This window comes from Schizophyllum commune (genome assembly GCF_000143185.2).
Source record: "Schizophyllum commune H4-8 unplaced genomic scaffold SCHCOscaffold_3, whole genome shotgun sequence".
Lineage (NCBI taxonomy): Eukaryota > Fungi > Basidiomycota > Agaricomycetes > Agaricales > Schizophyllaceae > Schizophyllum > Schizophyllum commune.
The window spans coordinates 2,099,185-2,127,143 of record NW_026089540.1 but is presented as its reverse complement, the minus strand read 5'-3'; the positions used below and the strand labels follow the sequence as shown (position 1 = coordinate 2,127,143).

Here is a 27,959-nt window from a genome sequence, read left to right as displayed (position 1 = left end):
GAAGGGAATGCAAGACTCAAGTCAGAAACCGACCCGCGGGAACGTTTAATGATTAAACCACGTGACCCGACAATGCATGGACCTACAAAGTTTGTCACGAAGTGGCCATGGCACAGAACTCTGTGCCCGTGACCAAGGACGACATCGCATCATGTCATAGTCGTAGAACTGAATGACCGCAGACATAGTCGCCATATTATGTAGGTGCGAGATGAGATATCGACAACCAATCAGTAGGGGCGGTCAACCGCATCCTCGAGAGCGTGTACTGAATTCCATGGCTCGTCGGTGAAGTATGCATAAGAAGTTACAGGCATAGCAAGCATCATATACGTCAAGACCCAAAACCTTGATAGGTATTATCCACAAGCAAAGCACAAAATCCGAAGTTCTTGCCCATCACGTCAATTATTACTGCTCTCGTTCTTGTCCGGACCCTCCTTATCCCTCTCATCAGGTATACGAACCTCGTCGCCACCGGCCTTTGCCCCCTTCTCGTGCGGACTGGGACCGTCTGCCGCCGCGCCGCCTAGAGGACTGCTCTTGAACATCGTCCCCTTTGCGCTGATGCTGGGACCACGGGCAACCGTGGCGCCGCTCGTTACCCCGACGGCTGCCTGCCCACCTCTACGCTTGCGCTCAACGAGGTAGGCCTCCAACGAGGGAGCAGGAGACGCCCCGCGTGTCGGCCCAACGACATGCGCGGGCTGATGCGGATTGGGATGCGCATGCTGCGGCTGCGCTGGAGGTTCAATGCGGACACTGGGTCGCGGACTCGGGATCGGCGCGTCCTCAGCGCCCAGAGCGACAGAGACAGGTCGTTCTGGGATGCCTTTCTCTTTCTCGGAGCCGCTCTTGCTGAACTCGAGAGGCGGCGGGCGCTCGTCCTTGGGCGACGGTGGCGCAGAGCGCGAGCGCAGGAAGTTTAGACCCTTCAGCGCGAGTGGCTTCAGAGCCACAGGGGTCCGAAGCGGGACAGCGGCCTCATGTGCGGGGGTGGCGACGGCATAGTCGCGCACGGCGACAGGCGGATTCGGCGCGAGGTAGTCTCCGTGTGCGCCTTCAGAGTCGAACTCGTCCCAGATCTCCTCGCCGATGAGTTCTGGTGGTGAGATCTTAGCACTTGCGATATCCAGTGAGCCCGGAACTCCCTCACCTTCCAGCACATCCTCGAGCGTAATAATTCCCAGTGGCATAACCGCCGGATCCAGGCCTTGCAAGAACTAGAACCTCATATCAGCGATTTTCAACGACTAAAAGGTAGAAAATCCACTCACGTTGTTCATCCCTTCCTTTCCCAGCACCGCATCCGCTGGCATGCTCTGCTCTAGCGTCGACAGCGATGCCATCCCCGCCGCAGCACGCGGCAGCTGGAAGCTGCCGCGCCGACTCTTCGACCCTGCCTTCGCAGCGTCGACTGTGTCGCTCGAGTCGCGCGGCGTCATCTGCAGGTTCACACTGTCCGAGTTGCGCGGCTTCGTCGACCGACCACGCGCGCGGTGCCCGGAGGAGGGGCGGCGGCCGTCGTGGTCTTGCTGGCCATTGTGTTCCTTCTTGCCGTCGTGATGCTTATGGTCGTCACTAAGCGCTTTGGCCTCGTTATCTCCATCTGGAGTGGGGCTTTCTCCCGTATCCTCGACGCCCTCCTCGATGTCCCTGATCTTATGCCTATGGAAGCGCAGCCGACCCCTCTCGTCCCTATGCGGCGGCTTGCCGTCCTCCTCCTCGCTCGAGCTTGAGTCAGAGTCTGCCATGCCGACGCGCTCGCGGAGGCGTTGCGTGAGGCTGCGCTTGGCCGCAGCCTTGACACTGGCGGCTTTGTCGACGCTGAAGCGACTGGAGTGGAGTCAGCATAGGTATTGATGAGGGGGGCGGATTGACGGTGGGGCGGAATCAAAGCGAAGACAACTTACCTGACGATAGCCATGTGCGAGCGTCCCTCCTGGAACTTGTCCAAGATACCCAGCAGCGGCTCGTTCATAGGCACGAATGGCACCTTATTGAGCGGCATATCCCTGAGCGGCGTCGCATCTGGAGGTCATGGCATCTCAGCTCCCCCTTTCCTTCTTGTCCACTGCCGCCTAACAACTCACCATTCGGATCCAACAACACGCACTGCTTCACCAGAAAGATACCCAATATCCTCTTCGCCTTCTGCGCCTTACCGGGGCCCACCGGGATATCCACCTCCTCGTACACGGGCACGCGACTGTGGCCCGTCTCGGTGATCTTCTTCAGCGTCTCATAGTCGAGCTTGGCGTCAATGGAGAGCATGAAGACGTCCTTGATGGGCGTCATGGCTTGCGTCACGACCTTTTCTTGGAGGTCGAGCGTCGCGCCGATGATAGTTACGGTGTCGGTCTTGAGGTCGCCTGGCTGGGGGTAAGTTAATGAATGGGGGAGGAGGCAGGGCGCGTACCTCCGAGAGTAGCCATGGACGAATGCATGGCGATGAGTTCCTTGAGCTCTGTTGCATAATGAGGAAGCGGCGGAGGTCTCATCGTGGACTATGCGTACCGCCTCTACGATAGATAATCCCATGGTGAGGGCCGAGAACGAACTCTGCAGGTATGGTCAGTACGCCTCCCTCGAGATCCTCGGAGCTCTCCTCACCCAGCAACTTCGACACAGGCCACGAGATGATACCCTAACCGCTATGAGCCCAAACGTAAACTTCAACCGCCTCACTTCCTTACCAGGCCAAAGATGAGGATCTTGGTCAACCAAGCGAGCTTGGCGCCGAGAAAGAGACCGTGCCGAGTGAAGATCGACTGGGGTATGATCTCGGCAAATCTGTCGAAGTCTGATCAGCCAAGCCGTTCGACAAAGGGACTGCTGAAAGTGGACAATTGCAAGCCAAGAATACCCAGCCGCCCAAGAATAAACGAGGCGGCCATAAACGCGTGACGTCATGACATCCGCTAGCGCAGGGCGGCCAATGTCAACGGCAGGCGCGCTCATAAGAGGGCCTGCGCAGGCCGCGATAATCGCACGTCTACAGCTTTGGGCGCTTGGGGAGGGGTGGGCTGCCGATTCGATAGGGCGCACTTACATAATGATGAGGACGGTGCTGACCACGACACTCGAGATTTCGCCCCCGAGGACAGGGTCAGAGATGATGGGCAGGGTCTCGTTGACAATCATGTTGGCGATGAGGAGAGTGACGAGGAGCAGGTGTCCATTCTTGCGAATGGGCTGGATCTTCCGCGCGTACTCCTTCTGCTTCCTGTCGTATGATCAGAACGAATTGGTCAGGCGTGAGAGTGGGACGTACGGAGTGCCGCTAATGCTCAGCACGTTGAGCTGCGTCTCGTCGAGACTCATGTATCCTGGAGCCGCGTCAGATGGGGGACAGAAAGCCGGTGAGAAGGGCCAAGCTACCAAGCGTAAGTCCTGCGCGGGCGCCAATCAGTATACACTGCGGACTCAATTCCCCAACACGTACCAGCAAACAGGCCAGAGCTGAGCACTAGGACGGGTATGAGGCATACGAAAACAATCTTCTTGGGGTCGTGCGGGTCGAACTTGTGCGAGTCCCGCTTCCAAAGGGCCGCGCCATGCACGGACGCGTCTCGGACTTCGTCGCCGCGAACGATGCTGCCGACATACTTGCTTGCGAGGTTGAGTAAGGGATATACAATGCCAAGAGAACGAGAACGGGGGACTGAGAGCGCGGCAGGTACCATTCGAGTGGGAGAGGATAAGTTGCGGCTAGCGGACGGTTGGCAGGGGCGGGGAATCCGCTCGGCATGCGGCCCGAACGGACCGACTCGAGGCTCGGCTTCGGGTACAATCACGTGTGGGCGGCAAGACTTGAACACAACCTCGACGGTCAAGAACTTGGTCCCTCCTGAACCATGTCTTCACCAATAACATGGCGCACCTACACTGTGGTACTGACCCATCTGCGCTCGTCGACCCAGCCACCGGCCGTCATACAGTCGCTCCTCGCTCATCATCTCGCCGCACCACCAACGCCGACACCGACACCGCTGGCAGCTGCTTCCGTCTCCTCTCCGTACTTCCTTGCTACCCCATACTCCTTCGAGCACCTGCAAGCATTTGAGACAGCCTACAGACAGGCCGTGCATCTCTGCTGGAAGGGACTCGAAGCCGGTCTACTCACGCCAAGCAAGCAAACTCAACTTCTGCAATGGGTGTCCTATGTGCTGTCCGGTTTGAAGAACGGAAACGCACTACTTAGACTCGCTGCATGCGCTGGTCTGCTACTCGGCCTTCAGGACATGGAGGCCAAGACGGAGCTAACCTTCTCCGGGCATACGCGGAGTAAATTGGAAGACGAGGCGGTTATGGCTGTCGCCGAATGTTCGGACTTGTACTCTGCTGAGTGGGCGAAGGAACATGACTCAATATATGGACATGCATCAGCAGGTAATGATTTGGTCGGAATTGACACCAGTACGGCACTGAACACTGGACAGACCCACTCTTCGTGTCGCTCATACTAGCCTCGCATATCTTCTCCCAAATTCCAAGGCGCAAACTCGCAGCTCTTCCTCTCGACTCAGTCTCGCATTTGCTTGCCTGCGCCATCTGGCAAGCTTTTCGGGGTGGAAGCATTTTCTCGCAATTCTTGAGCAATGTTGCGGTAGACAATGCAGGCAGGGTAGTGCTTGATGTAGGTTTTTCTATCAAGTCATATTCGCGCCGACCTCAACAAATCCCTAGTCTCTGGGAAATGCGACCACCATTCTCAAAGTCACTGGCGACCCGCTATACGGCGCCCTGCCATCCTTGTGCCGCTTTCTATCCCTCACCCTGACCATGCCCCTCTCGACCTCGAAAGCGGACTTGTCTCCAGTACAAATTGTCCTGAATATTTTTGACGAAGTTGCCGCTCATGCGGACTTGCTTGCCTTGCTTGACTCGTACGTGTACATTTTTTGCCCTCTCGCGCTTCACCCCATTACCCTGTCCCTCTCACTTTTCTTTCTTTGATGTCCTCTGTAAAGGATATCCCATCTCACTGACGTCTGATTCTTTGCAGCAAGTCCAACGACGACATCGCACCTTCCGCCCGACCCGTCATCACCGACTTCTTCACCGTCGTGAAGACACTGCTTTTCTGCATCGTCATGGTTGCGGACGCGGTCATGGCGCATGTGGTATACGTGCGGCCCGGTAGTGCTATAGCGGCCTCTCCTGCTCCATCCACCACTCCAACCTCACCCCATACCGCCCTTGCCTTCACCCTCCTACGCACGCTCGCCCGCCTCTCTCCCGCGAAGGCGACCTTTCCTGAGCTTGCGCGCGCCTTCTATGCTGCCCTGGATGTAATTGCTGCGGATGATAGAGGCGCTGCGGATGCATTGGTGCGAGGGATTGCGAGGGGAATCGTGATCGGTGGAGTTGAGCGAGCCGATGACTTGGGCAAGCCTGCGACCTCGAGCTCAAGGCAGATGTCGCCTGCCAGTCCTTCGCACACCGCATTCGCACTATCATGCGTCGAGCAGCTCGTGCCAGTCCTCAGTCTGGGCGCGGTGGAGGAGGCGTGGGGGTTTGTAGCGCAGTGAGTTACCTTCTCATTCTTTTCATCTTATCATTACTCCACCGAATACTCATGCTAACCCTCGTCTCTCAGGTTTCTGTCCTCACCCACCCCTCGCGCCCCCTACGAAGCCGCGCACTCCGCCGCGCTCGCCCTCTTCGACGCGTACGCTCCGGCTGAAGGCGACGTCAATAAGAGGGAAGAGAAGGCGGAGCAAATCGCCTATGTCGCGCGCTTGGTGCCGTATTATGCACAGTGTCTGATCGAGGTGAGTTGCTCTTCTGCCCACGCTTGCTGCTGTCGTCTCTTCGACACGCACGCGCAAGACTTGCCAACTGATCAAAATACCTCACAGAACTCCTCCCCCTCCCACCTTAGCCTCGCCCAGCTACGGCATGCGTACGCGATGGTAGTGCGCTGCGCAGGCGCGCATGACGACGCGCTGGCGATGTACTGTGTGCAGGCGTTGCTGGATGCGTTGTGCGAAGGCGAGGCAAGCGAGGTTGGCACGATGCAGCGCGAAGCTGTACACAAACAGCGCCTACGCCTCACGCTGGCGTCGACTATCTCTTCGTTGCCGACTTCCTTACTTCCGCAAGTTCTGGATGAGCTCAGGAAGCTCGCAATGCACTCGTCCGACGATTCCTCGGTAACCACCTTCACCATCGAAGAACGCGTCGCTCTTCGGGACGCCATCTTCGAGGAGATCACCGAGAAGGTTGGCAACGCAGGGAAGGAAATTGCAGTACGCTGGTGGTACGCGAACCGGGATGTGTTTCCGCCCGTGGGGTTGGAGAAAGGGAAGGGAGCAGAGGGGAAGGGAAAGGGCAAAGAGGAGAACAAGTTGCTTGCGCAGCTGTGATGCTGCTGAATATGTGGTTGCTTGGGGAGCACAAGTGACCGATGCCCTTGGCATCCTGTGAATGCGCAAGCTTCCTCTTCGAGTCTTCCCGTGTACTTCGACGAAGATCATAAACAATTGTGGCCACGCGACCAATTCCAGAGATGCGACTTGTGAGGTGCTTTGCCCAGTCCCCAAGTCTCGTGGGGCTACGTAGACCTCTGCGGAATGCTCTGCAAATCCTCTATATCTGACTTGAATTTCTGCAAAGTGCAACGCGCCTTGAGGGCAGACGAGCTGGCTCCGGCGTCGGCGTCGGGGCGGTCCGGGATCGGCATCAGGCGCCTTGCGATGGCATAATCTTTGATGATGCTCGTTGAGCTCGTTTACATCGGCCTCGACGACGACGCGCGCGGCGTTGAAATACTCGCCATTGTCCCGCGCGGCGGGGCAGAGACATGAGTTCATCGTCGTCGGCGCCCCCGTCAAGATGGTCCGTTAACAGCATGATCGGTGAGTCAGCCCTCCAGCCGTGCCCGCGTGCCACAGCCCTCAGCTCAGCCGTCGTCCGCAGCGGGCGCGGGGGGAGGCCTCGTCGCGAGCATCGCGACCTGTCCGCTTGACGTTATCAAGACAAAGCTTCAGGCGCAGCGCTTCATTCAAGGACAGCCGGGTTATCTGGGCATCATAGGTGCGTGTGCCGACTATTTGCTTGCGCGCGGTGACTGACGCGGAGAGTAGATACCATCAAGTACATTGGAAAGACAGATGGCTTCCGCGGCTACTACAGAGGATTGGGACCCACCATTCTCGGCTACTTGCCCACATGGGCAATATACTTCTCCGTCTACGATGGCGTCAAGACGTACTTTGGCGAAGCTCCACTGGGCGAAGAGACGCATGAGCGGCTATATCCTGCAGCGCAGCCCAAGGGCTACCAACCCGTAATGCGGGAGCACCCATGGTCACTACACATTCTCTCGGCCATGGGCGCCGGGATGGCGAGTACGGTGTGCACTACACCGCTATGGGTCATCAAGACTAGATTCATGGTATGTGGCGATCTCCTCGTCACTTTTGCAATCTAATCCCCCTTTCGTAGACTCAAGCACCAGGAGAAATCCGTTACCGGCACACCCTCGACGCCGCACGCACCATCTATCGCACAGAAGGGCTTAGTGCTTTCTACCGCGGCCTCCTACCCAGTCTTCTCGGCATCACACACGTTACCGTGCAATTCCCGCTTTACGAGCACCTCAAAATAGTAGCGCGTGCGTAGTTCACTCCGTCTACGCCCGCTCTTGCACTACCCGGCCCCCATTCGCCTCTTTCCTGTCTGCTGCGCACTCTACCCCTGCGCTAAACTATCACGCTGGACCCCTGTACCTTTACTGACCTATCTCTCCTCAGGCAACGGCGACGAACCCCTCACCACACAATCCATCCTCCTCTGTTCCGCGGCCTCCAAGATGGTTGCATCCATCGTCACCTACCCACACGAAGTCATTCGCACGCGCTTACAAACACAACGGCGACCCATCGAGGTAGACGCCATGTCGTCTGACGGCATGGTGAAGCGGCATGGTCAATACGGCAGCCTGTGGCAGACGGTGGAGAGCTTGGTACGCAAGGAGGGATGGTCGGGCTTGTACAAGGGCTTGTCGATCAACTTGTTGCGGACGGTACCGAACAGTGCGGTGACGATGTTGACGTGAGTGTCGTTTCTTCCTTTTCTGTGGAGTCTTTCTTCAGAGGGAGGCTTGTCCCTTCGATGTCGCCTGGTATATTGGACATGTCATGCTGACGTATCGTCCGCAGATATGAGTTGCTGATGAGGCAGTTGTCGCATGGTGCACGGACAGCATAGCACTTTCGGTAGTTTGTATGGTTGCACGTCCATTGTACTTACACATATCATTTGTTTTCCATCTGCAGTGTTATCTCAGGCTTGCTCTATCTCGGCCCAGAAGGTGTGCTTGCAAGAAGTCTCCGTGTGACGACTGTTCATGGAATTGTCTACATTCGCGGACATGAAGTACCCAAAGAGTATCTGTACATTCAGGGGCTCGACATTGTGGGCAGCGTACCAGCGCTAACTACCACTCACTACCTACTATTCGCCAGTTTACCCGACACCATCTCCCACAATCCTCGCCCCCGAATCTCATTCCTCCACATATCCACTTCAGTCCACCCCAGCGGCAGCCCCAATACCATCCACCGCTGCCCCTTCGTCTTCCACTCGTCGCCATACGGCACCGTCTTGCTCATCCCCCGCACCGTCACCACGACCCGCTTCAGCTTCTCATGCGTCCTCGCGTCATCGACGAATTGCCCCATGTCCTGCGTGATCTGCCCCACAGGCCCGTCGTACGCGATGCAGAGGTGCGAGACGCGCGCGAGAACGCCACCATCGCGCAGGCAAGGCATCGGCCCCGCGATGCGTGCGTGCGTGACGCGAGCGAGGAAGGCGGCTGCGACCGCATTTCCTCGCAAGTCGTCCCAGACTGAGGTATCATCCGAACTTCCATGATTCAGACCACTATCGGGCGCGAGAGGCGTAGACGGCGCGAGGATGGTGAGCCGCTTACACCGCTCCGTCCGCCACAGAGGCGCGTGGGCGATCGCCTCGTACAACATCCTCGCCGTGCAGGCTAGGCTGCGTAGGTTCGTGCACCTCCGCATGATGATGGCCGCCACATAGCCCACGTCGCCCGCGTCCGCGTCCAGCGTATTCGCGATATACAGGTGGCGCACATAGGGCAGCGCTCTCGGCCGTGCGTCCAAGAAGGCGCGGAACGACACGGTCTTTTGCGCCGTAGTGAGCAGCACGGGCAGGTGGATGAGGCACGCGCGGTCCGCGAGCGCGTTCAGGCGGCGCGAAACCAGGCGCAATGATGAGTAGCTCCCATTCCATCGCAGTGCGCTGGTCTCCAGAATATCGAGGATGAGCTCCGAGGGGAGGTCCTCCAAGCGGAAGGCACGCGGCTGAAGAGGGGGGCATTCGACGATGCCTAGAGCGCGCGCAGCGGTGCCTTCCCCTCGACTTCCCGTGCTGCTGAGGCTGCTGCCGCGTCTGCGGATGACAGGGCGGCGCTTTCTGTGCGGTCTTTCTGGTGGGTGAGAGGGCGCGTGTTGTGTCGTGCTAGATAGGGATGACAGGATCCACACGAAGGCGGACGCGACGATCAGGAGGGTGAAGAAGAAGCGTGCCTCTTCGTTTTGGAGGACGGTGCCGATACTGTCCATTATCGCAGTTCCTCTGGTTGATTCGAGATTCAAAGATATCTCGGTCGATCGAGGATTGATTAGGTCCTACTGGTAGACAGATTTCTGACTGGTCTAGTGTGCTGAGGTTGATGCAGTATGTCGCCAAAGGATGTGCTAGTGAGTTCTGGGCTGTGGCAAATCTTCGTGTCCACTGTAGTGGCGGCAGCAGATAGAGAGGGGAGCAGAGTATCAGATCTTCGCTGGCCGTGCCCGCCGCGCACTCGAGATGAGGACGGCACGCTTCTAACACGAGGCACGATAGATCGGGATTGCCCGTTCATGTCGCGTTGCAGCCTGGCGAGAGCACGCCGGAGACCATGGGATCGAGAGGAGGATCGCCGGCATACACTGGGGGAAGGAATCGACGTGAAATTCGCTCGATACTTCGCTTAGCTTCGAGGGAAATTCACTAAGAATTGAGTGATTTTCACACAAGATCTAGTGACTTTCGCTCGGCCTTGCGCGAAAACATTTCACGCCAAAAAAAGTCGCGTTTCGCGACCTCTGTTTCGCTCGACTTCGAGCGTAAATCGCTCTTCGAAGAGTGAAATGGCCAGTATTTGCTTTTTTGCTGCTTTTTGCCATTTTTTTCCTTGGCACCGCGTTCGTATGGGATCGAATCAATATATTCAAATGACTACTACTACAACCTGATCACAGCAGCTCTACGAGGATAGACTAAGAAGCGAGCTGTTCAGCCTCGGCCAAACGACAGAATCACAAAGGTAGAAGGAAGCTGCAGAGAACTCTTCATATCATGAAAACTAGAAGATAAACATTGATGGTCGTTAGCCCGTATAGAGAGCGAAAAGACAAGACTTACGAGCGGTGCCGAATTGATAGATATCCTGAACCAAAGTCGCAGGACGGCGTAATGGACTGCAATCCTCGTCAATCCAAAGTATGGTGTGCAAGGGCTGGGGTATCAAGTGAGAGGGAGTAGAACGTTGAAGTGAGAGATAGAGGTGGGCGGCGCTCAAGGGAACGAAGGGAGTAGTCTGCAATCGTCACTCAGGTTAGCGCTCATCTCTGAACAAGGAATCCCATCACGCACCATAATCCCGCGGGTCTGGGCAGCGCTCATCAGCGTTCGTTATACCTCGATCTCGAGGCCGTGCGTCGCACGCTGAGTATCATAGCGAGCAATGTAGATGATGGCGCTTGAGGACAAGACTCGACCAAGACTCGACGATGCTGCGACTTCGCGTACGTCACTGTGTGGCGCCAACGCCACATATTGAGCGGGCCCTCGCCAGTTGCTCATCGCCGCGCATGCCCTTATGTCGACCTCTGTAATGATGGCGACTGACATTTACTGAACCCAGTTGCAGCCGAATATTAATGCTGTTCAGAGAAGCCGTACCCTCTGGGCTCTCAATACATCGATACCTAAGACCTCTACCCAGCCCGCTACTTAAGATTATCCCTCTGTAACTTTCGCTCGACGTTACCCAGTTGTTAGTTGAGCGAAACAGTGTCGCTCGAGGTCATGCGAATTTCGCTCGCTCAACGTGAATCGGATTCGCATGACCTCTAGCGAAAAGCGAAATTCACTCGATATCAAGTGAATTTCGCGCCGATTCCTTTTCCCAGTGATAGGGACTAGGAGGTGAAGTGTACGAGCTAGAAAACATCAAGACCAGGTGCAGCTGTCATGGACGAGAGAGCTAAGAGGACAAGTTCAGGGCGAGTTGTTTCGAGGCCATTCGTGGCGCTGGCGGAAGGAGATAGTCACGCTTATGGCCATGCTGGATCCTGCACGAGAATCATGTCGACAACCTTTATCGCATCGAGTACGCCGACGGTATCGAATTCATGAACTACGTAGCTTATACACAAGTGAAGATAAAAGATGAGAAAGCTCGACAATAAGGGTAAAACAACCGGCCAGAGCTAGAGTAACCAACACGGTCAGACGAGCCACACCCACCAGCTACTAATGTCTGTCTGTCTGAACAATAGGAATCGGCACTGCGCACTCGCAGCACGGTATGCATACTCGAATCACGGAAGCGAAGGGCAAGGTGGTATAAACGAGTGACTTCTGCGGCAGCAGCAACGGGGATGCGCTGCACGAGCAGCAAAAGAGACGCCCGCGAGGTGGGGGTTTGCAGAGAAGGGAAGAGTGTAATAATGTAGCTATAGCGTCCAGGGCACAAACACAATCGGGTAAGCCAACGCAGCGACGACGACGTCAGAAGATGGTGAGGGAGGTGGACCAGCGGCAGGGTGCATGGTAGGGGTGGTAGTGGGGGCGGCAGCGAAGCGGATACGGTGGCGACCTGAGCTCGCGGACATCGCGTGCAGTTCCCGCAGGTGGAGCAGCACCGACCGACATCCGGCCAAGGCGTGTTAGGTCGAGGGGTGGGGGAAGAGCATAACGGCGACGACGGGAACGGGTGAAGCGAATAATGTTAGAAGAGGTGCAACGATGCAGGTGACAGTAATAACACAGACAGCGCAACGACAGACAACCACAAGCCCAAAAGAGAGTGACGAAACGAAAGGTCGTAGAGGTCGTGAGGGTGGTGGTTATGGGACAGCACGCTCAGCGCGCGCTACGGGGATCAATGTTGATGGTCCGTCGCAGTGTCCGCATCGCTCAGCGTCTCCACACGCACCCCGCGCGACGAGCTTACGCTCCGTATGTCGCGCCCTTCCTCTGCTAACTGTCGGTTGATCAGCTCCTCCTCTGGCGGCTCCTTGTTCTCCGGACTCTCGCCCTCTTCTACGGGCTGCGCGGCGAAGTCAGGTTTCCTGAGCGCCTTGCGGAACGCGTCAGCCATGATCGCCGCGTCCGCGCCTGAGAATGGTGCGTTTTCGCCTGCGCTGTTCGCGTGCGAGATTGTCGACGCGCCATCTGGGGAGACAATGCTCGGCGCATTCTGACCTCCGTGACCGGCGGAACTCTGCTGGCGTTCGACGCCGGCCGCACCCCCGACAAGCAGCGGCGATGCGGGTCCTCCGTTATCAACGTGTTGCATCATAGGGGATGATGACCCCATGGAATTGCGTTGAGACTCGAGTTCCCGTTGCCTGCGCATTCGCCGGATGATGAGGAAGGCAAGGACGCAACTGGCGGCCACGGCCAGGAAGCCCAAGACAACAATAACGGCGATTGCCCAGTGTGGGAAACCACCATCCTTGTCACCAGATTGCAGGCCGCCATCAGAGCCGTCGGAGTTGTTCCCGCCGCCAGTAGAAGAGGCACCATTCGCAGACGAAGTAAGCGACGCCGACGACGCGGAAGCGGCCGACGCAGATGAGGCGGATGCCGAGGAGGAAGACATTGATGACGCCACAGAGTCCGCGTACGTAGTCTCTGAAGCGAAAATGAGCAGGAGTTCCGGGAGAAAAAAGTTTTGCAGCACACGTACGGACGGCGCTGAAGATGGTCTGTGTTGTCTCCGTACCATCGAGGCCGTTGCCCGCGGGGGTAACTACCCAGTAGAACGGGTAGGTCACGTTGCTCCCATCCCAATTCTCGCCTCGATCGCCCCACCAACTATCGTTGACCTGCGCGCGGATGACTCCTGGCGTGCCATACTTGGGGTTGGTCTCGTTCGGAAAGTAGAGTATTTGCTGAAGTGTGTCGCCTTGAAAGAGGTATATGTCGACCAGGTCGCGTTGTGCGTACTGCGGCAGACGCGAATTCCCTGGGAATGGATCAGATGCGAAAGTGACACGCCGTTGGTGCAACACGTACAGACGAAGGACGCATACTGGTGCTGAGGGATGACCGTGTCCGCGGTCGGAAAGCACGAGAGGCGCGAGTTGTCCGTCATGATTTCGCACTCGTACATCGCATCCTCTAGTGCGCGCGACGGGCTGTGATGAGCGTATGTCCGACATCAGGCTAACGGGCGTAACACACCAATGGCGGCCTGGTCCGCGATGTCCTGCCGGGGCAGTTTTGCATCCCTGTTCTGCCAGAGGGAACGGTCGCTTGTTCGTCGCCGCTTCCTTTGGGACGCGATAGTCGAGGGGCCGGCATCGGGAGCCGGGGTCTGCTGCGGCCATGGGCTTTCTGTCGGGGATGGCATGTAGGGAGGGTATTATAGGACCGTAGGGAAGAGTGGAGGAGGTGGCTAGAACCACTAGTGCGGCGAGCGGGGACTGGATGTAGACGATTAGGAAGACTGTTGGCTTCTGGGTAGATAGCGTCTAGATGGCGGCATCCAGGGCTCGTTCAGCGATACCAGACACGGGGCGGTGTCGTCGAGGACGTCGACGATGGGCTCAGCGCTGACAGCGGTCGTGAACGGCGAACGGCGGCGAGGCGAAGGGCGGAAGTGTCGAGTGCAGGTGTATTTTCCCACGCTAATCCTCACACGTGCCGAATTCGGCAAATTTGTATTTTTCGCCGTCCACATCAGACGATGCGGCCTGGGTTGCCCACCGACGTTGTCGAGCTCACAGCCGCGACAATACAAGCCGCTCGCGTAAGTACCTTGACCCTCTCCCTCCCCCTCCTCCTCCCCCTCCAGCAGCCGCCTTCCACACACCCGAGCGGGCAGTGACCCGGGGTCCGCCTAATTTCCAAGAATTCGCATGGGTATTTCGATCCCTCGCCGCGACGTCACGGATGATGCGATTCGTGACCCTCGGCAATGGCCAGGACATTCGGATTGTTCGATTTCCTTCTTCCACCATCGTGCGAGCGCGGGAGGGCGCGCACCCGCCCTCATCTTTCCTCGTCGAACTGGAAGCTGCTGGGCGTCCTCACCTCGCCGGCGAAAGCGTGGATCACGAAGCTCATCACAATTCAATGCACATCACATGCTTGGCCCCGTCCGAAGCGCGCCCATACGCTCGCTGAATTATATCGCTGCTTTCTAATCTGCGGGAGGTGCGTTTTTCGCCCGCGAGCCATTACTCCCAGAGATGCGCCCTCCTTCTCGTCCCCCAATAATTCCTTTGTTTGTCCCCGACGGCCTTGCGCACACAAGGCTCAACAACGGTTGACGCGCGCGCGTACCTGCATCCCCCCATTCAGGGCCACAGACGTCAGCCGTCGATCCGCTGCCTCATGGGTGCTCTCGGGGCGGACAGAAGGGCGAAATTGCCCGAGCGTGGTGGCGGGGGATGCCAATCGATGATGACGCCAGGCCAGCACCTGGTGCCTATCTGCCTACCTGGCAGCAGCACGCCCTGCTCGAAGCCTTCGGGCAAGTTCCAACCCTCGGCGCGCTGTCAGTCGCCGAAATGAAACAGGGCGCGGAACTGAAGGTTCCTCGTGGACGCTATCGCGAGGCCGGCGGAGGAGGCAATAGTTCAGGCTGCATAATTGACGGAGGTGCGTCTGCGAGGCGGGAAAGTCGATGGACTTCGGTCAAAAGGAAACGTTGCGCTTGAATTACAGTAGGACCCTAGTCCTGTTTCTCATTCAAAAATCAGGAAACCTGCATCCCAAGGATCTCGTTCCGAGCCCTCTGGCCTCGGTGGATCGCACCCATACAAACACCTAATATAGGCAGTAGAAGAACGAGCGGACGGTCCTCCAGAACTCACATTTGCGGCCAAATACGCAGCCCATGCTTGCGGCGAGATACGCATCCCCTTGAAGCAGCGAGGAGCAGATGTGTCGCGGTCAGTAGGCGCCGATGACCATAGCATTCGTGCAGGCAAAGGCCGTAAAATCGGGCATTGCGCCTTGGTCACCGATGTCGAAGGAATTTGCCATTGACGATGGCATTGTGCAAGAACGCAATGACGAAGAAATCAGGGCAGCTGGGTTAGCGGAAGCAGAGGGCGGGAGATTAGGAACATTGTCACGTGCAAGCTCTTTATTCTAAATGGGGATCGGAGACTGCTGCTCGGTTCCGAAAGTTCAACTTTACGGCCAGGAACGGCCGTCATGGTTGCTCTCGTACGTCCTCGACGGAGTCTTCCTCACACTTGATCTCGTAGCGTCATACAATTTGCAGACATGGTAAGCTCCCCAAGGCTCCCTCGCGCTGCAGACCATAAAACCCCATTTTAGGACGTATTAGATTCGATAAATATCAGAAGTTTCTGCATCTACTGCCCATTGAGAACAATGAGCACTTGATGCAAAACCCGCTGATATTTCATCCAACTAATACGTTCTTTTGCGGATACTCATCTCCGCTTCTATCTACACTTGCAATTGTTTGTTTACAACAAGGTTACATTTCGGTAAACATATTTTCACAATGCCCGCGCGCATGATGTATGCAGGGCAGAGTTGGCCGCTCTATACACGAGCGGGGTTCACCGCAGTGTAGCCACCGTCGATAGTCAATTCCTGGCCGTTCATGTAGTAACCTGCCGGAGAGGCGAGGTATACCGCCGTGCCAGCCATCTCCTCGGGCCTGTGGAGGGTCGAACTTAGCTAGCTTGAACGATGAAGGGAGACATGATCACTCACGTTCCATCGCGCCTCGCCGGCACCGACACCAAGCCCTTCCCGATCTTGTCCACCACGTCCGCGGGGATCTTGTCAAAGGTCATCTCCGACGCGTAGACGCCGGGCGAGATGGAGTTGACGCGAACAGGGATCTGTCGCCGCGCGTACTCAGTCGAGAGCATGCGCGTCAGGTGGCTGGCTGCTGCCTTGGCCGAGTTGTAGGCGAACTGTGGCGCGGGTTAGCGAGTGGGGGACGGATATAGGGCATACGGGGCCGATATAGATGTGGCATGAAGATGGTGGTGACGGAGAGGGGGGGATGAAAGCATAGGTTGAGAGGGGAGGATAAGAACGTACGTGGTCCTGCGCGACCTTGATCGTGCCGCTGATACTCGTGATGTTGATGATGCTCGACGAGAACGCGCCATAGTCCGTCGCGCCCTTCGCGAGCAGACCCACAAACGCGGAGGACACGAAGAAGATGGAGTGGTTGTTGATCGCGAACACATCTGACCAGCCCTGCTGATCCTCCTTGAACAGGGTCATCCCGAACGCCTCGGGGTCCTTGTTCTCCGGCGCGTCCGGGTTGCTCATGAAGTTCGAGCACGGGCCGACCTGCCCTGCGCTGATTGACGGTAGAAGGTCAGCTACCGTTGGCGATGGATGGGGGGCGGGACGCACTTGTTGACCAACACATGCAGCTTCCCCTCCTTATCCGCGATCTCCTTCTTCGCGCTCAGTATGCTATCCTTGTTCGTCGCGTCCATCTTCAATCTGAGGAGGATCAGCCAACCTCTCCACTCCAGAGACGCTCTACATACGGGACCAAAGACCCCGCCCCACTGAAGCCGCTAGCCGCCTTCTGCAGCACCTCGAATCGCCGCCCTGTAATGTACACCTTCGCGCCGTTCGACGCCAGCCCGCGCGCGATCATGTACCCGATGCCCGTGCCGCCGCCCGTGACGACCGCGACGCGGCCGCTGAGATCGAATAGGGCTTTCGCTGCGAAGGAGGCCATTGCGATGCACTGTAGTCCTGGTAGATGGGGGCGATAGACAAGTGTGGGGGACCCCAGACGACAGCGGGGTTGGGCACCGCGCGGGGTCGCAGGCACTTATAGCCGCGGCCCGGTGCGCCCGATACTCAGGAGGCGCGGGCGGCGGCACGCAGGGCACGAAGCTCGGAACTCAGTACGCCTGGGCGGTTCTGCTCAGCGACGAAAACTCTGCACGTAAAATCGCATAGATCGAGCAGTATATCACGGTCGTCAGTGGTTGAGTACAAGAGGCATTCAGTCGTGCCGTCATCGGGCCGGATGTCCTTCACCCCCTCACCCCAGCATTTTCCTGAAATCGTCCTGCCCTCGTCCCTCCGCGGGCTTGCTTCCCGACGCCCCAGATCCCGCCGCTGAAGCCCCGGGGGCAGGTTTCGCCGCGCCTGCTGCCGGCGGCTTCCTCGCATGACCGAGGCCCGCGCGCGGGCGCGACGCGGCCGCCCTAGGTATAAACATGCCCGCGCCAGGCTTCGCGTCCTTCGCCTGTCGGCCTTCGAACACGAGCTTCAGCTCCCGCCCATTGAACACGATGGGCTCCTTCCGAAGTTGCAGCACGCCGAGGTCCTGGGGGCGCGTCAGTATGGGAGGGAGGGCATGGGTGAGAGGGACATACCGCAGCGGACTCGAGCTCTACGACCGCCTCGTTCTTGTCCTTGAAGACCTCGACGCGCTTGACTTTCATGACCTTCTCGAGTTCTTGCTGTAGTCGGCCATCGTCTGCGTCCGGCGGGAGGTTCTTGACCATGAACGAGCGGCTGCGGATTTCGTCCTGACGACCCAAGCCGGTATCTGCCTGCGCTTGGTTCCTGCGAAGAATGCAGATGAGCCAGTATTCCCCAGTGTGCCGTTGTAGACATACTTGAACTTGGCCTTCGTGCTCGCGCTGGCTATCGTCACCGCAATACGCCGCTTCTTTAACTCGTAGTTATTCGCCGCCAACGCCGCATTCGCATCCTTCTCATTCTCAAACTCGACGAACGCAAAACCCTTGCAGGTATTGTCCTTCGAGTCCAACGCGACGCGGACGTCTTTGAGGGTCCCATACTGCGGTGGGTCAGTTCGCTTGCATTGGCGCTGAGTTGTTGTAGAGACACGAACCGTCTTGAAAACCTTCTCCAGATCCTGCTTCGTCGTGAACTTGCTCAGACCAGCCACGTAGAGTTCACGCTCTTGTGCGTCCTGGTCCGTACGCTCCTTCTTGCGCTCTGGATTCGAGATGTACACATTGAGCGGCAGTCCCGGGTCGAGCTCGCGACCGTGCAATTCGAGTGCCTTTTCGGCGGCAGTCTGCGAGGGGCGATGAGGATTTGCACGGAACGCACGAGTTTTGGGCACGCACCGGGTTCGTATATTGCACGTAGCAGAACCGCCTCGAGCTCTTGAACTTTTTGCTTGGCCAGCGCACCTCGAAGATCGTGCCGAACTACCTTGCCTGTCAGCGATCGTTTCGTATATGACAATGATGATCTCCCTCTCACCTTGCCAAACAACTCCCGTATGGCTGCGTCGTCCGTCTTCTCCGGGAAGTTCGTCACATACAAGGTCGACTTCCATGCCAGGTGAACGGCGATCTCCTCGCCCTGGATACGCTTCTTGTCCTTCGTGAGGGCCTGCGGCACGCTGTCCTGTTGTGAGGTCAGCGCACAATCTCTTAAGCAACATGATGAACCCATACATACCCTCTGGATAAACTCCACCGTTGCCACGACCGCCTTTTCCAAATGTGTGATCTTGATCTCGCGAATGGACCCACACTGTCAACCTCTTGTCAGTCTCTCGAGCCCCTTACTCACGCGAGCCCCCACCCAACCGACTCACATCCTTGAACAACCCCCGGAGATCATCCTCCTGCACATTCGGCGGCAGCTCCGACGCGAACACCGTGCAGTTCTCGCGATCGCGCTTGAGCGGCGGGCCCTTCGGCTCGACCTTTGCACGCTTCTGCGACTGATCACCAGGGCCGGCGTCGTCCTCAGCTGCCCGTTTCGTACCGCGCTCGCCAGCGGGTTGGGGTGCATCGACATCCATAGGTGCGTCAGCGTTCGGAACAGGTACGTTGGCGACTTGGGCTTGATTTGCTTGCTGCTCGGCGGCATATTGGTAGGCCGCGCGCTCAGCTTCCTTTGAAGATGATAGGTGGTTAGCAGAGAGTCTTTCGCTCGGATTCACGGATGCAACACACCTTCGCCCTCCTCGCATTAACCTGATAACGCGCGCGCTCGATCTTGTCCAAACAATCCTCAATCTCGTCCACCGAGCCATGGATATGCTCAAAGTTGAGCCATGCGTCCCACACGGCTTCCGGCCAGTCGAGGTGCTTGCCGTGCACGTCGTTGAAGACGTGGCGGGCGGCATCGATTTGGCCCTGTTTGCTGTAGGTGGGCGTTGGTTAGAGGTTTGTTCGAAGCGAGCGGTCAGAGGGATTAGAGGAAGGAAGTGTTACTTGTGATCAGCAGAGGGAATGTGTATACATCGGGGTGGGGGAATGCGTAGACGAATGGGGGAATGCATAAACGGGGAGGGGGAGGAGCTCACATCAAACAATCCGTATACGCCAGCCACACTGTGTAGCTAATCTTGTGCGCCTTGGCAGCGGCTTGCCAGACTTCGATCGCACCGGCTGGTAGCGAGGCGACTTCGGTGTACTGCCATCGTCGTCAGGTTTGGTAAGGTTATCGGTAAGGTTATAATGAAAAGAAAGCCTTGCGAATCGAACGCCTTGCGCAAACGAACGCCGGAGGAAACGAGAGCGATAGCTTACCACATCAGCGAGAAACTTCTCTAACCTCAACCTCGGGTCTCCTGCGCGCGAAGCTGCAAGGCAGGCATCAGCAACACAAATCTTCACAATGCACAGATGTAAACGATGCCTATCATGGCGACCAGACTGACCTGCTCGAACCATCCCAATTCCAGTCTCGACGACGGCGATCAGGCTGGCGATGGCGTCTGCGTCTGGGAGAGAAGTGAGCTACGCGTCTAGGCATGTGCAAAACACCACAAGCTCACCCTCGGCAGACCGCTTGTCGTACCCCGCTCGTGCAAGCACGACGGGAACGATTTGTTCCGCGTCCGTCTGCAAGAGGCCAGTGGCGAAGGCGCGGTCGTAGATGGCTGAAGTACGAAGTCAGTGCATGTACCTCCTCGACACTGCAGACGAGAGCGAGCGCACCGGCAACAGTTTCTCTGTTCGGCTCCTCCTCCTCCGACACTTCGTCCTTCGTCCGCTCCAGGAAACGCATATACCGAGCCCACATCTCGCCGCTACCCGGTATGCTACGAGCTGCGCGCTTGTACGTTCGATGCTGGATCTCTTCTGGGGCTCCTTGTATGCGCTAGCGTAATAAATCGTGGTCAGCATTGAATGGATTACTGAAAAAAAAAACAATAGGTACATACCAGGGCATCGAGATATGCCACCCAGAAGCTCCTCAGCGCCTCTTCCGATCCAGGTTCACCTGTAGTTCTTCGCTTCGCTGCTTCTGCTATTGCGCGCTCGTGCACCGCGACTAGGATGGCTAAGTCTGGGTACTTCGCGCGGCGTTCATAGGCAGCGTAGCGGTCAAAAACGACAAGAGAGTTGCCCGTCTGAGCCTAAGGATGTGAGGCGTGAACTGGGCGTTTACACGCACGGAAGAGAGAATGAGGCGTACCAGTTCCCTCTCGAACGGCTCTCTTCGGTCGTAGCCCTTGACGGCTCTCCCGCGGATCTTCGACGCCTCGACGAGCATCTCCTCGTATGCCTGAGGGGGCTGGTGATTGGTAGTGAAGGATGAATAAGCTTGGAAAGTATCGTCGGAATCTATGCGTTGTGGGACGTTAGCTAGTCCGCAATGAAGATGAGACGGACGTACTGACTGGAGTGAGGTTGTTGTAAGCGGCTGAGGAATAGCAAGTTCATCTGCTCTACCAGTTGCGACCTGCGCGTGTGCGTGAGTATCAGGAATGACGGAGCAAAGGTGGACGTACTTGGCGGCCGGGGGTGCCTCCTCTAATCGCTGCAGCTCCCAATCTCTGTATGCATCCCATAAGAGGTGATCCTTGGAGATGTGACCGGAACTCTTCGCCACGACGCTTTGCAGTTGGGCGCGAGTCCACTCCGTTGTGAAGACGTCGCCCAGTTCTTCCGGCTTGATGTTCTCCGCGTCCGCGTAGTGGTCATAGCGGTCAATCAGGAAGTCGAGATGCTTCTTCAAGAGGTCAATTGCTGCTCAGATATCAGCACAATGGTACTCTGTCGCCATAAAGACACGCACACAGGTAGTCGCTCTCCGCCTTGTTATACAAGTCGAGCAGCTCTTCCACTCCCGCAGCAGTTGTCAGATCGACGGTGGACTCCTTGTTCGCAATCAAGCGCGCCCACACAGGATCCTCTGCCGCGTAGAAGTTCGTGTACATCTCGCATGCGGAGACGACCTCTGCGCTCGTGGGGTCCGTAGCCGCCTCGGCAAGGCGAATGTGCTCGACGTGGAGCGCGACATCGAAGGGCTTCTCCGAAATCTTGTTGAGTACGTCGGCTAGTGCATCGAGTCCGCTCTCGTCCATGGCGAAGGCGAGCACGTCGTGGGGGAACAAGACGAGGAGGCGACGCGCTTGACGCGATCGCGTCACGGTCGTCAGTCCGGTCCGTCAAGCCGACCTTTGCGCCCACAACTGCAAGCAGATGCAAACAAGTCGGCAGCCGCATAGCAGCCCCAGCCTTTCAAGTTTTTAGCCCAAAGTCGCAGTTGATGTCAGCCGAAGAATATATTGTTCCCAAATTTCACATTGTTCCTTTCAAACGAGTGTAGTAGTAGTACAAACGGATTACTAGCAGCCAGTGCAGTCCCAACAAGCCAGTCGTATGTAGAAGAGGAAGGGGGTATGTATCCTTCCTTTTAGAGGTAAAACACCATGGACTCGCCAATGGGCACTCAAATGAGCTCAACGGAGTCGTAGACAAAGTTGGGGGAGAGGAAAGAGTCTCCTGAGCTGCCGGAAACAACGGAGATCTCGATGGTGTTGTCGCCAGACACGAGCGTGCCATCGGGGATGACGAAGTCATCTGCAGGGTGCATGAGCGAATAATAAGGAGGCAATTGCAACGATGTTACTTACAGACTTGGTTGAAGCCTCGCCAGGTGCCGCGGGTGACACCGCGCGAGTCGATCTTGGGCTGTCGACGCATCAGACTCGGTATCAAGCTCACACTTAACATGCACTCACCGGCGCCGCGGGCGAGTCCGAGTTCCAGTCGTTGACCTTTACACTCGGGCGGCCGCTCGCAAACGAGCTCGTCGTGCGGATGCGGAGGGTACGCTCGCCGATGTCGCTGTCGCTTGCCTTCCACGAGATCGTCGTTGGGTCATTCACGGCCTTGAATTGCGCCATCGGGAACGCGCTCGCGTCGTCAGTGCCGACGGTGAAGGTGACCGGGCCCCAGGAGGCCATGCGCGAGTCGGAGGGGTGCATCTTCTCGATCTTGTCGGCGTTGAGGAAGCTGCAAGGACGGTTATTGAGTGTAAGCAGTAAGAAAAGGGCATGCATACCCAGCGGGAGTGCCGTCAAGGGTACCGATGCTCCAGACGGTCCCCGGGGCATCGAGAGTAGACTCGAGCTTCAGGTCGGCTGACTTCCCGGCGGCGACGGTGACCGAGCCCGTACCGACTTCGAGCTCGCCTGATAATTTCGTGAGCGAAATCGAAACCTCAAAAAATAAGGACAGCTACCTTGAAACAAGGTCGCATTGTAGGTCCCCGGGATGATGGAGTCGCGCGAGAACTTGCCGCTGTGCAGAACCTCAAAAAGTTGATACGTCCATCTAACAAGTCGACGCACCCAGAGCCAGAGACCCAGTACTGCGCGTCGTCGTTCTGAAAACCAAAGTGAGTAAGAGACCCAGACAAATGCCCAGTGCGCCGCACCTTGAAGCCAATAGTGACGTCAAGACCGTCAGCAGTGCCACTGTACGTGCCAGAGACGCTGCCGCGGTCAGAGGACGCCACGTAGCCCTTCAGACCAAGATCTTCTATGAAGCTCAGGTCTATATCCGCGGACGGCGCATCACCAGAAGTGATTGCCATGGCGTATCTGCGAGACCGCTTCAGTGCCTTCTTTCATTTGGATGAAGCGCAAGAAGCTTACGGGCCGAAAAACCCAGTCCTATACGCCTCCGTCTGCTCGTGGTTGCTGTTCATGTACCAGTAGAGCTCCTGCTGAGAGGTGCCCTGGTTGTTGATGTCTGGGTTCTACGTTAGTAGGTGAGGGGATTTCTCGTTCACGAGCATGCTGACCTCTGTGGAAGGGACCACCAGAGGACTTCTCGTAGCTGGTGGGCGGGATGATCATATAGACGCCCACGCCGTCGCCAGAAACACCGTGAACATTGTCTTCGATGTGGCGCACCTAAAATCCCAATAAGCTTGCTGCTAGAAAAAGTACTTCAGTTGGCTTACACTGGAGTAGAACTTGGACCTCGTCTCGCCGTCAATCTTGAAGACGTCGGAGCCCTCGATTGCTTCGCCACCATCCACATCCTAAACGCAAGTCAGCATTGGACTCAAATTGATTCGGATAACTGCAAGGCGAGAACGCACCGACTCCGGAATGCCGTTCGGAAGGGCGCTCTTGTTCAAGCGCGCAATAAAGCGGAGTTCGCCAACATCGGGCTCCTTCGAAGCGTTCGTACCGATGTAGATCGTGTTCTCGCCTTCCTTCACGATGTAATAGTGGTTCTGCAAGCGCATGTGAGCCGACTCGAAAGTCCTCCCCGCGAATCAAAGGCGAGAACATACGATGGTATCCGTGCTGATGGTAACGACGGCGACCCCGTTGTCGGCGGTCGAGCTCACGTCGGCTGAGCCTGCACACGCGCGACGAAGAACGGGCTTGAGAACCCGGTCGCGTGAGACCGACTGCTCGCACTCACCCAGGCCGGAGCTCAGCTGCGTGAACTTGCTCTTGTCCTGCAGCTCGGTGCCGGAGTACTTGATGGAGGTTATGTCACCACTCTTGGTGTTGACTGCATATGCGGCAAGCGAGACTGCATGAATACACGGCCGCGTCGTCCACACCTGGAAATCAGGTGAACGGAAGAACAGCCGCAATTTACCTGCTGGGAGCAGTTTCCTAGGTAATCCGGGCAAGTCGAATCCTAGGTATCGCGGCAAACAGGTAGAATTTGGCTATCACAGGCCACGTGCCCGCTGGGGCCGCGCGCCGCTCTGCGCGTCGCCACTCCCGTTGCCTCGTTTTGCATCACACAGAATAAAAGAGATAAAGAATACTATTATTTTATTCTCGATCTACATAGAGTACACGACGTCGGACGCTACGGAACCCGCTGAAGCCCCTCGTAATGCCCTACCTCCGTAGGCGCCCGAGACCGCCGCACCATTCCGACTGTGAGGGCTCTGCAGCCGAGGGAATTGCACTATATACACAGTGAACACCTGCGAAGTTCTCAGCAGCTGATATACAGAGAGAATAGGGTCGACACACCTGGATAGTCTGGAAGTGATTCCACTGCCAGGAGGTGTCTGGCGGTCATGGTCAGCAGGCTTCACGACGTGAGGTGTAGACAACGAACTCATGTCGAGGTGCTGCAATGTACATCGTTAGTGGCGAGTTGCACATCGGGCCGTTGAGGGCGTCACTGACGCATTCGAAGCCTGTGAGCGGCATGCCGCGCAAGTCGCAAACAGGGGACGGGACAGAGCACACATGGCGTCGCAAGGCGCTCAAGCGGAAACCGCTATCGGTCTTGCTCAGCCCCTCGAGCGGAGGCAGGCAGCAGTCGCGGAGGCGGAAGGGAGACACGGGCATGAGATTCGCGAGGGAGGGGAGGGGTGGACGCGGGAACTGCGTGAGGGCAGTCGGTTCATGGTCGTCAAGGACAAGCGACTTGTCTTTTCACGCATCGCTTGCGGTGTGTCAGCCAGCCTGCTTGTCCGTGTTGTGAATCCAAGTTCGTGGCGTCGTCCAAAACCAAATTTGGACCGAATCACTGGTCGGACCGGTGCAGCATGCGGTGCGAATAGCTGATTTCCAGCGATGGGACGGAACACCTCGAATCCAGATGTTCATCAGCCAAAATACGGCCAACGTCTGAGTCTGTGAAACGAATATCGTTTTCTATCCGGAATTTAGCAATCGACCACGCAGCCGTGTACAGGCCTCCCTCTCGCGAGGTTACCAACGCACCCGTGAATACAAGCTTGTCGCCCGAGTCGACGACCATGTCCGAGCCGGAGGTCTGGACGCCGAAGGCGGCGAACGCCACTGGGGCGAGCGCGAGGAGTGAGAAAACGGACTTCATACCAGCGAAAGAGCGAAAGGGGGAGTGAACGAATGACCAGCGGAAAGAAGGGAAGGAAAAGAGCGACGAGGCCGGTCGCGAGCGTCGTACTTATATATGATGAACGGCGTCGCGCCTGCGCACGAAGGGGCGGAATATCCTCGCCGCCGACTCATGATTGGGCCAGCATCTAGCGCGTGCTGCATGGAGGATTTGTGGAGACCAGCTGAGAGTCCATCGTCGAAGGTCTTTCAGCGGGGGAATTGTTTGCGCCATTCGGGAGCGTCCTCTCGTGGTCTTTTGGTCGGGGACCTACAACTTTAGAGCGCTCCTTCGACCCGTGCGAGCCGGTGAGCTGACCTGTGAGCGGCCTCCGGCTGGCAGTCTAGCACACTCTTGGCACGGCGGGCTGTTGCTATGCCATTTACAGACCGTCATGGACCTCACAACCGTTGGGGACTTGGGGAACGGCTCGTCGGGCTGCTCGGAGAGAGCTACCTGAGTCCTGCAGCCGAGAGGTTGGCGTCAAAGACAAAAGATTGAGCTTGTTGCGCTGTATTGTATTCGCCGCACGAGAGAAAGGTAAACCTGTGTGAAGGAAGCATGCGAGATGATGGTCGGAAGAAAGCGGTGAGTCACGACTTGTGGGGACGGCCCGCGGCGGTCCGACACCACGACTCTGCGCGAGAGCAGAGCACGTTGCGCTCAGAAGTGAGGCTCTCCGCCGTTCTCCCGGGTACTGTGGCTCATTTGCTTGCGATAGGCGACATTGAAAGCGTGAGGACACCGAGGTCGATAGCAAGAGCGAGGCTGAAGCCAGATAAGGCGTGCCACAAATGATATTGTGTGCCACCTCCAGGCCAACCACTCGCCACAGCGCGTAAGACTTCAAGGGAGACGGTCATTATCTGCGCGAGCCTGCCAAATACTGTCATAGCTTGCTTCATAATAATGACCTGTGCCTCACGCAAAATGCGGAAGCTGACTGCACCTGCGTATGTTGCCTGGTCGCCACTCTCCCATGGCGCGGTCGCCAGGTCGGCGCTCCACATCCGTAAATTGACAATACACTCTAGGAACCCACTTTCAATATAGGCTCCATGGCTATCATGCTGCTCGGACATCAGGGCGTTCGGGAAGCTGTCGCAGGGGGCGGTTCGTGAAGCTGTCAAAGTCGGTCCGGTGCAAGGCGGGCGGGGTGACCAGGGGAAGAAGAGCGGTTCAGCGGCTTGCATCCACGCGTACTTCATGGAGAAGAGACGCTGCGCGCGTGGGGTCCTTTTGAACTGGATCGCAATGAGGATAACACTTCGCGAAGCTCGCACCTGTCGAGATCTTTTGGAATGAGTGGACATTGCCCTTCAATAGACGACTTCGTATGTACGGAACTGCCAAAGTCGTCAGTATACATAGCCTGATTTCGCTGGCTATCCAAGATCCAGTCCATACACTCACCGTGACACAGAGCATGCTCCGCAGACGACAAGAAGGTATTCGCGGAGTGGCTGAGCAGCATATAGCCAGCCCAGCCCGGAGAGCTTGACTGTTCGTGAGAGCCGTTGGCAGGCCTTCTGCGCGGGCCGCCACTTGTGTAGCGTCTATTCGCGGAGGTACGGCCTGGAAGCTTCAGAGTGATGAGATCGGCAGTGGGCAATAGACTCAAGAGTCAGAAGCCCTAGGCCCGTTGATCCATTCATTGTGAGTTCGAGTCCGGAGATAGGTGCAGCGAGCTGGACGACGAGTCAAGGCGACGCGCAGTCCTTGATGACAGATCACTGCCCACCCTGCAACGATGTTGGTGGCGAGTGCATCCGCGCGGACGGCACGCGGCGAGAGCATGAGTACCAGCCTTGCGTGAGAGGCAATGGTATAGAGACAGTTGTTATCCGTGCAAGGGGACAAACGGGAGCAATCGCTGTGGGCGGCAAAAGTGCTTGCACGGCGACCCGAAGGGCGTTACGGCGCTCCTGAGGGCCGTTCAGCATGGGAAAGAGCGTCTTAAAGCAAGCGGACACGAAGACGAGCTGCAGGTGGGGGACGAACCGCTCTCGTAAGACCCCAGAGTCAGCTTCGAGATCGCGTGAATTTCTAACCAAAAGACCAGGCGGAGGGTTACGGAGTGCCGTAGCTGGTAGAACAGAGGTCCATCCCGCCGTGAGGACCAGGCTCTACGGCACCCTAGTCGAAGATGGACCACGCAGGGATTGCCTGCCGTGAGAACCGAGAAGAGAGGAAAACGGACATGCACAAGCCCAGACCCGGCAGCCGACATGAGATGCCCATGCTGCTGCAGTTGTCCGTCTCTTCTTCCTCCTCTCCACCTGATGGTACCACATCGTAGCCATGCGAGAACCTGTTCGGACCTGGCGATATGAAAGAAGCTCGCCCACGCTAAGACGAACCCATGCAAAACAACTTGCCCTCGAAGTCCGACTGAAGCGCCAACCGAGTCCGGCAGGATAAAGAGATCGCGTCCTTCGGAGGCTCTCAAGATATAGTGGATTAGGATGAGAGTTATTTCGAGTTGACCAGTTTGTTACAGTTACGCACTGGGCACTTGCATTCAACGAAGTAGCAGTGCAGCCCGAGCCCCTTGCCTTGTTTTATATATCGCGGAAAGGTACACAAGAAAGTAGATAT

General features: G+C 57.2%; 10 protein-coding genes across 10 annotated transcripts; 3 read left to right on the top strand and 7 right to left on the bottom strand.

Moving 5' to 3' along the window:
- Window positions 1-283: 283 nt before the first annotated feature.
- SCHCODRAFT_081730 (DUF21-domain-containing protein) lies at window positions 284-3,751 on the bottom strand (the record flags this gene model as incomplete). The annotated part of the gene is made up of 13 exons (XM_003033855.1): window positions 284-1,102; window positions 1,157-1,223; window positions 1,278-1,836; window positions 1,914-2,031; window positions 2,094-2,372; window positions 2,420-2,467; window positions 2,518-2,562; window positions 2,614-2,647; window positions 2,697-2,793; window positions 3,053-3,226; window positions 3,275-3,329; window positions 3,446-3,539; window positions 3,653-3,751. 13 exons carry the CDS (start codon window positions 3,749-3,751, stop codon window positions 405-407), a joined length of 2,367 nt encoding a protein of 788 aa, XP_003033901.1. The 3' UTR covers window positions 284-404.
- Window positions 3,752-4,319: 568 nt separating this feature from the next.
- On the top strand, window positions 4,320-6,531 carry SCHCODRAFT_01180445 (uncharacterized protein). The gene is made up of 6 exons (XM_003034429.2): window positions 4,320-4,392; window positions 4,443-4,639; window positions 4,690-4,889; window positions 5,009-5,530; window positions 5,603-5,777; window positions 5,865-6,531. The coding sequence occupies exons 3-6, from the start codon at window positions 4,786-4,788 to the stop codon at window positions 6,369-6,371; spliced, it is 1,308 nt and encodes a 435-aa protein (XP_003034475.1). The 5' UTR covers window positions 4,320-4,392; window positions 4,443-4,639; window positions 4,690-4,785; the 3' UTR covers window positions 6,372-6,531.
- Window positions 6,532-6,733: 202 nt separating this feature from the next.
- SCHCODRAFT_02615588 (mitochondrial carrier) lies at window positions 6,734-8,321 on the top strand. Its single transcript, XM_003034428.3, has 6 exons — window positions 6,734-6,863; window positions 6,925-7,041; window positions 7,092-7,402; window positions 7,453-7,621; window positions 7,761-8,061; window positions 8,169-8,321. The coding sequence occupies exons 1-6, from the start codon at window positions 6,857-6,859 to the stop codon at window positions 8,215-8,217; spliced, it is 954 nt and encodes a 317-aa protein (XP_003034474.1). The 5' UTR covers window positions 6,734-6,856; the 3' UTR covers window positions 8,218-8,321.
- Window positions 8,322-9,999, bottom strand: SCHCODRAFT_02615586 (uncharacterized protein). Its single transcript, XM_003033854.3, has one exon. The coding sequence runs from the start codon at window positions 9,597-9,599 to the stop codon at window positions 8,457-8,459; it is 1,143 nt and encodes a 380-aa protein (XP_003033900.1). The 5' UTR covers window positions 9,600-9,999; the 3' UTR covers window positions 8,322-8,456.
- Window positions 10,000-10,270: 271 nt separating this feature from the next.
- On the bottom strand, window positions 10,271-10,781 carry SCHCODRAFT_02615581 (uncharacterized protein). The gene is made up of 3 exons (XM_050344718.1): window positions 10,675-10,781; window positions 10,439-10,618; window positions 10,271-10,381 (listed from the first exon to the last, which is right to left on the bottom strand). The coding sequence occupies exons 1-3, from the start codon at window positions 10,702-10,704 to the stop codon at window positions 10,376-10,378; spliced, it is 216 nt and encodes a 71-aa protein (XP_050201723.1). The 5' UTR covers window positions 10,705-10,781; the 3' UTR covers window positions 10,271-10,375.
- A 597-nt stretch (window positions 10,782-11,378) lies between these two features.
- Window positions 11,379-13,936, bottom strand: SCHCODRAFT_02615578 (uncharacterized protein). The gene is made up of 4 exons (XM_003033853.2): window positions 13,495-13,936; window positions 13,327-13,431; window positions 12,998-13,276; window positions 11,379-12,942 (listed from the first exon to the last, which is right to left on the bottom strand). Exons 1-4 carry the CDS (start codon window positions 13,661-13,663, stop codon window positions 12,188-12,190), a joined length of 1,308 nt encoding a protein of 435 aa, XP_003033899.1. The 5' UTR covers window positions 13,664-13,936; the 3' UTR covers window positions 11,379-12,187.
- Window positions 13,937-13,943: 7 nt separating this feature from the next.
- On the top strand, window positions 13,944-14,971 carry SCHCODRAFT_02196795 (uncharacterized protein). Its single transcript, XM_050342041.1, has one exon. The coding sequence runs from the start codon at window positions 14,231-14,233 to the stop codon at window positions 14,717-14,719; it is 489 nt and encodes a 162-aa protein (XP_050201722.1). The 5' UTR covers window positions 13,944-14,230; the 3' UTR covers window positions 14,720-14,971.
- Window positions 14,972-15,511: 540 nt separating this feature from the next.
- Window positions 15,512-21,628, bottom strand: SCHCODRAFT_02532978 (uncharacterized protein). Its single transcript, XM_003033852.2, has 25 exons — window positions 21,301-21,628; window positions 21,014-21,251; window positions 20,903-20,964; window positions 20,698-20,846; window positions 20,444-20,638; window positions 20,217-20,379; window positions 20,054-20,158; window positions 19,937-19,999; window positions 19,806-19,858; window positions 19,580-19,689; window positions 19,227-19,416; window positions 18,863-19,165; window positions 18,724-18,798; window positions 18,523-18,669; window positions 18,384-18,467; window positions 18,143-18,331; window positions 17,904-18,088; window positions 17,658-17,850; window positions 17,325-17,608; window positions 17,185-17,215; window positions 16,812-17,017; window positions 16,672-16,764; window positions 16,348-16,615; window positions 16,012-16,217; window positions 15,512-15,955 (listed from the first exon to the last, which is right to left on the bottom strand). The coding sequence occupies exons 1-25, from the start codon at window positions 21,587-21,589 to the stop codon at window positions 15,838-15,840; spliced, it is 3,999 nt and encodes a 1,332-aa protein (XP_003033898.1). The 5' UTR covers window positions 21,590-21,628; the 3' UTR covers window positions 15,512-15,837.
- A 153-nt stretch (window positions 21,629-21,781) lies between these two features.
- Window positions 21,782-25,514, bottom strand: SCHCODRAFT_02685625 (polysaccharide lyase family 4 protein). The gene is made up of 13 exons (XM_003033851.2): window positions 25,226-25,514; window positions 23,952-24,044; window positions 23,818-23,885; window positions 23,620-23,757; window positions 23,479-23,559; window positions 23,317-23,428; window positions 23,168-23,264; window positions 22,862-23,113; window positions 22,753-22,811; window positions 22,573-22,702; window positions 22,250-22,523; window positions 22,142-22,199; window positions 21,782-22,088 (listed from the first exon to the last, which is right to left on the bottom strand). Exons 1-13 carry the CDS (start codon window positions 25,338-25,340, stop codon window positions 21,958-21,960), a joined length of 1,608 nt encoding a protein of 535 aa, XP_003033897.1. The 5' UTR covers window positions 25,341-25,514; the 3' UTR covers window positions 21,782-21,957.
- Window positions 25,515-26,065: 551 nt separating this feature from the next.
- On the bottom strand, window positions 26,066-26,674 carry SCHCODRAFT_02569576 (uncharacterized protein; the record flags this gene model as incomplete). The annotated part of the gene is made up of 1 exon (XM_003033850.2): window positions 26,066-26,674. The coding sequence occupies one exon, from the start codon at window positions 26,672-26,674 to the stop codon at window positions 26,066-26,068; it is 609 nt and encodes a 202-aa protein (XP_003033896.1).
- Window positions 26,675-27,959: the final 1,285 nt, after the last annotated feature.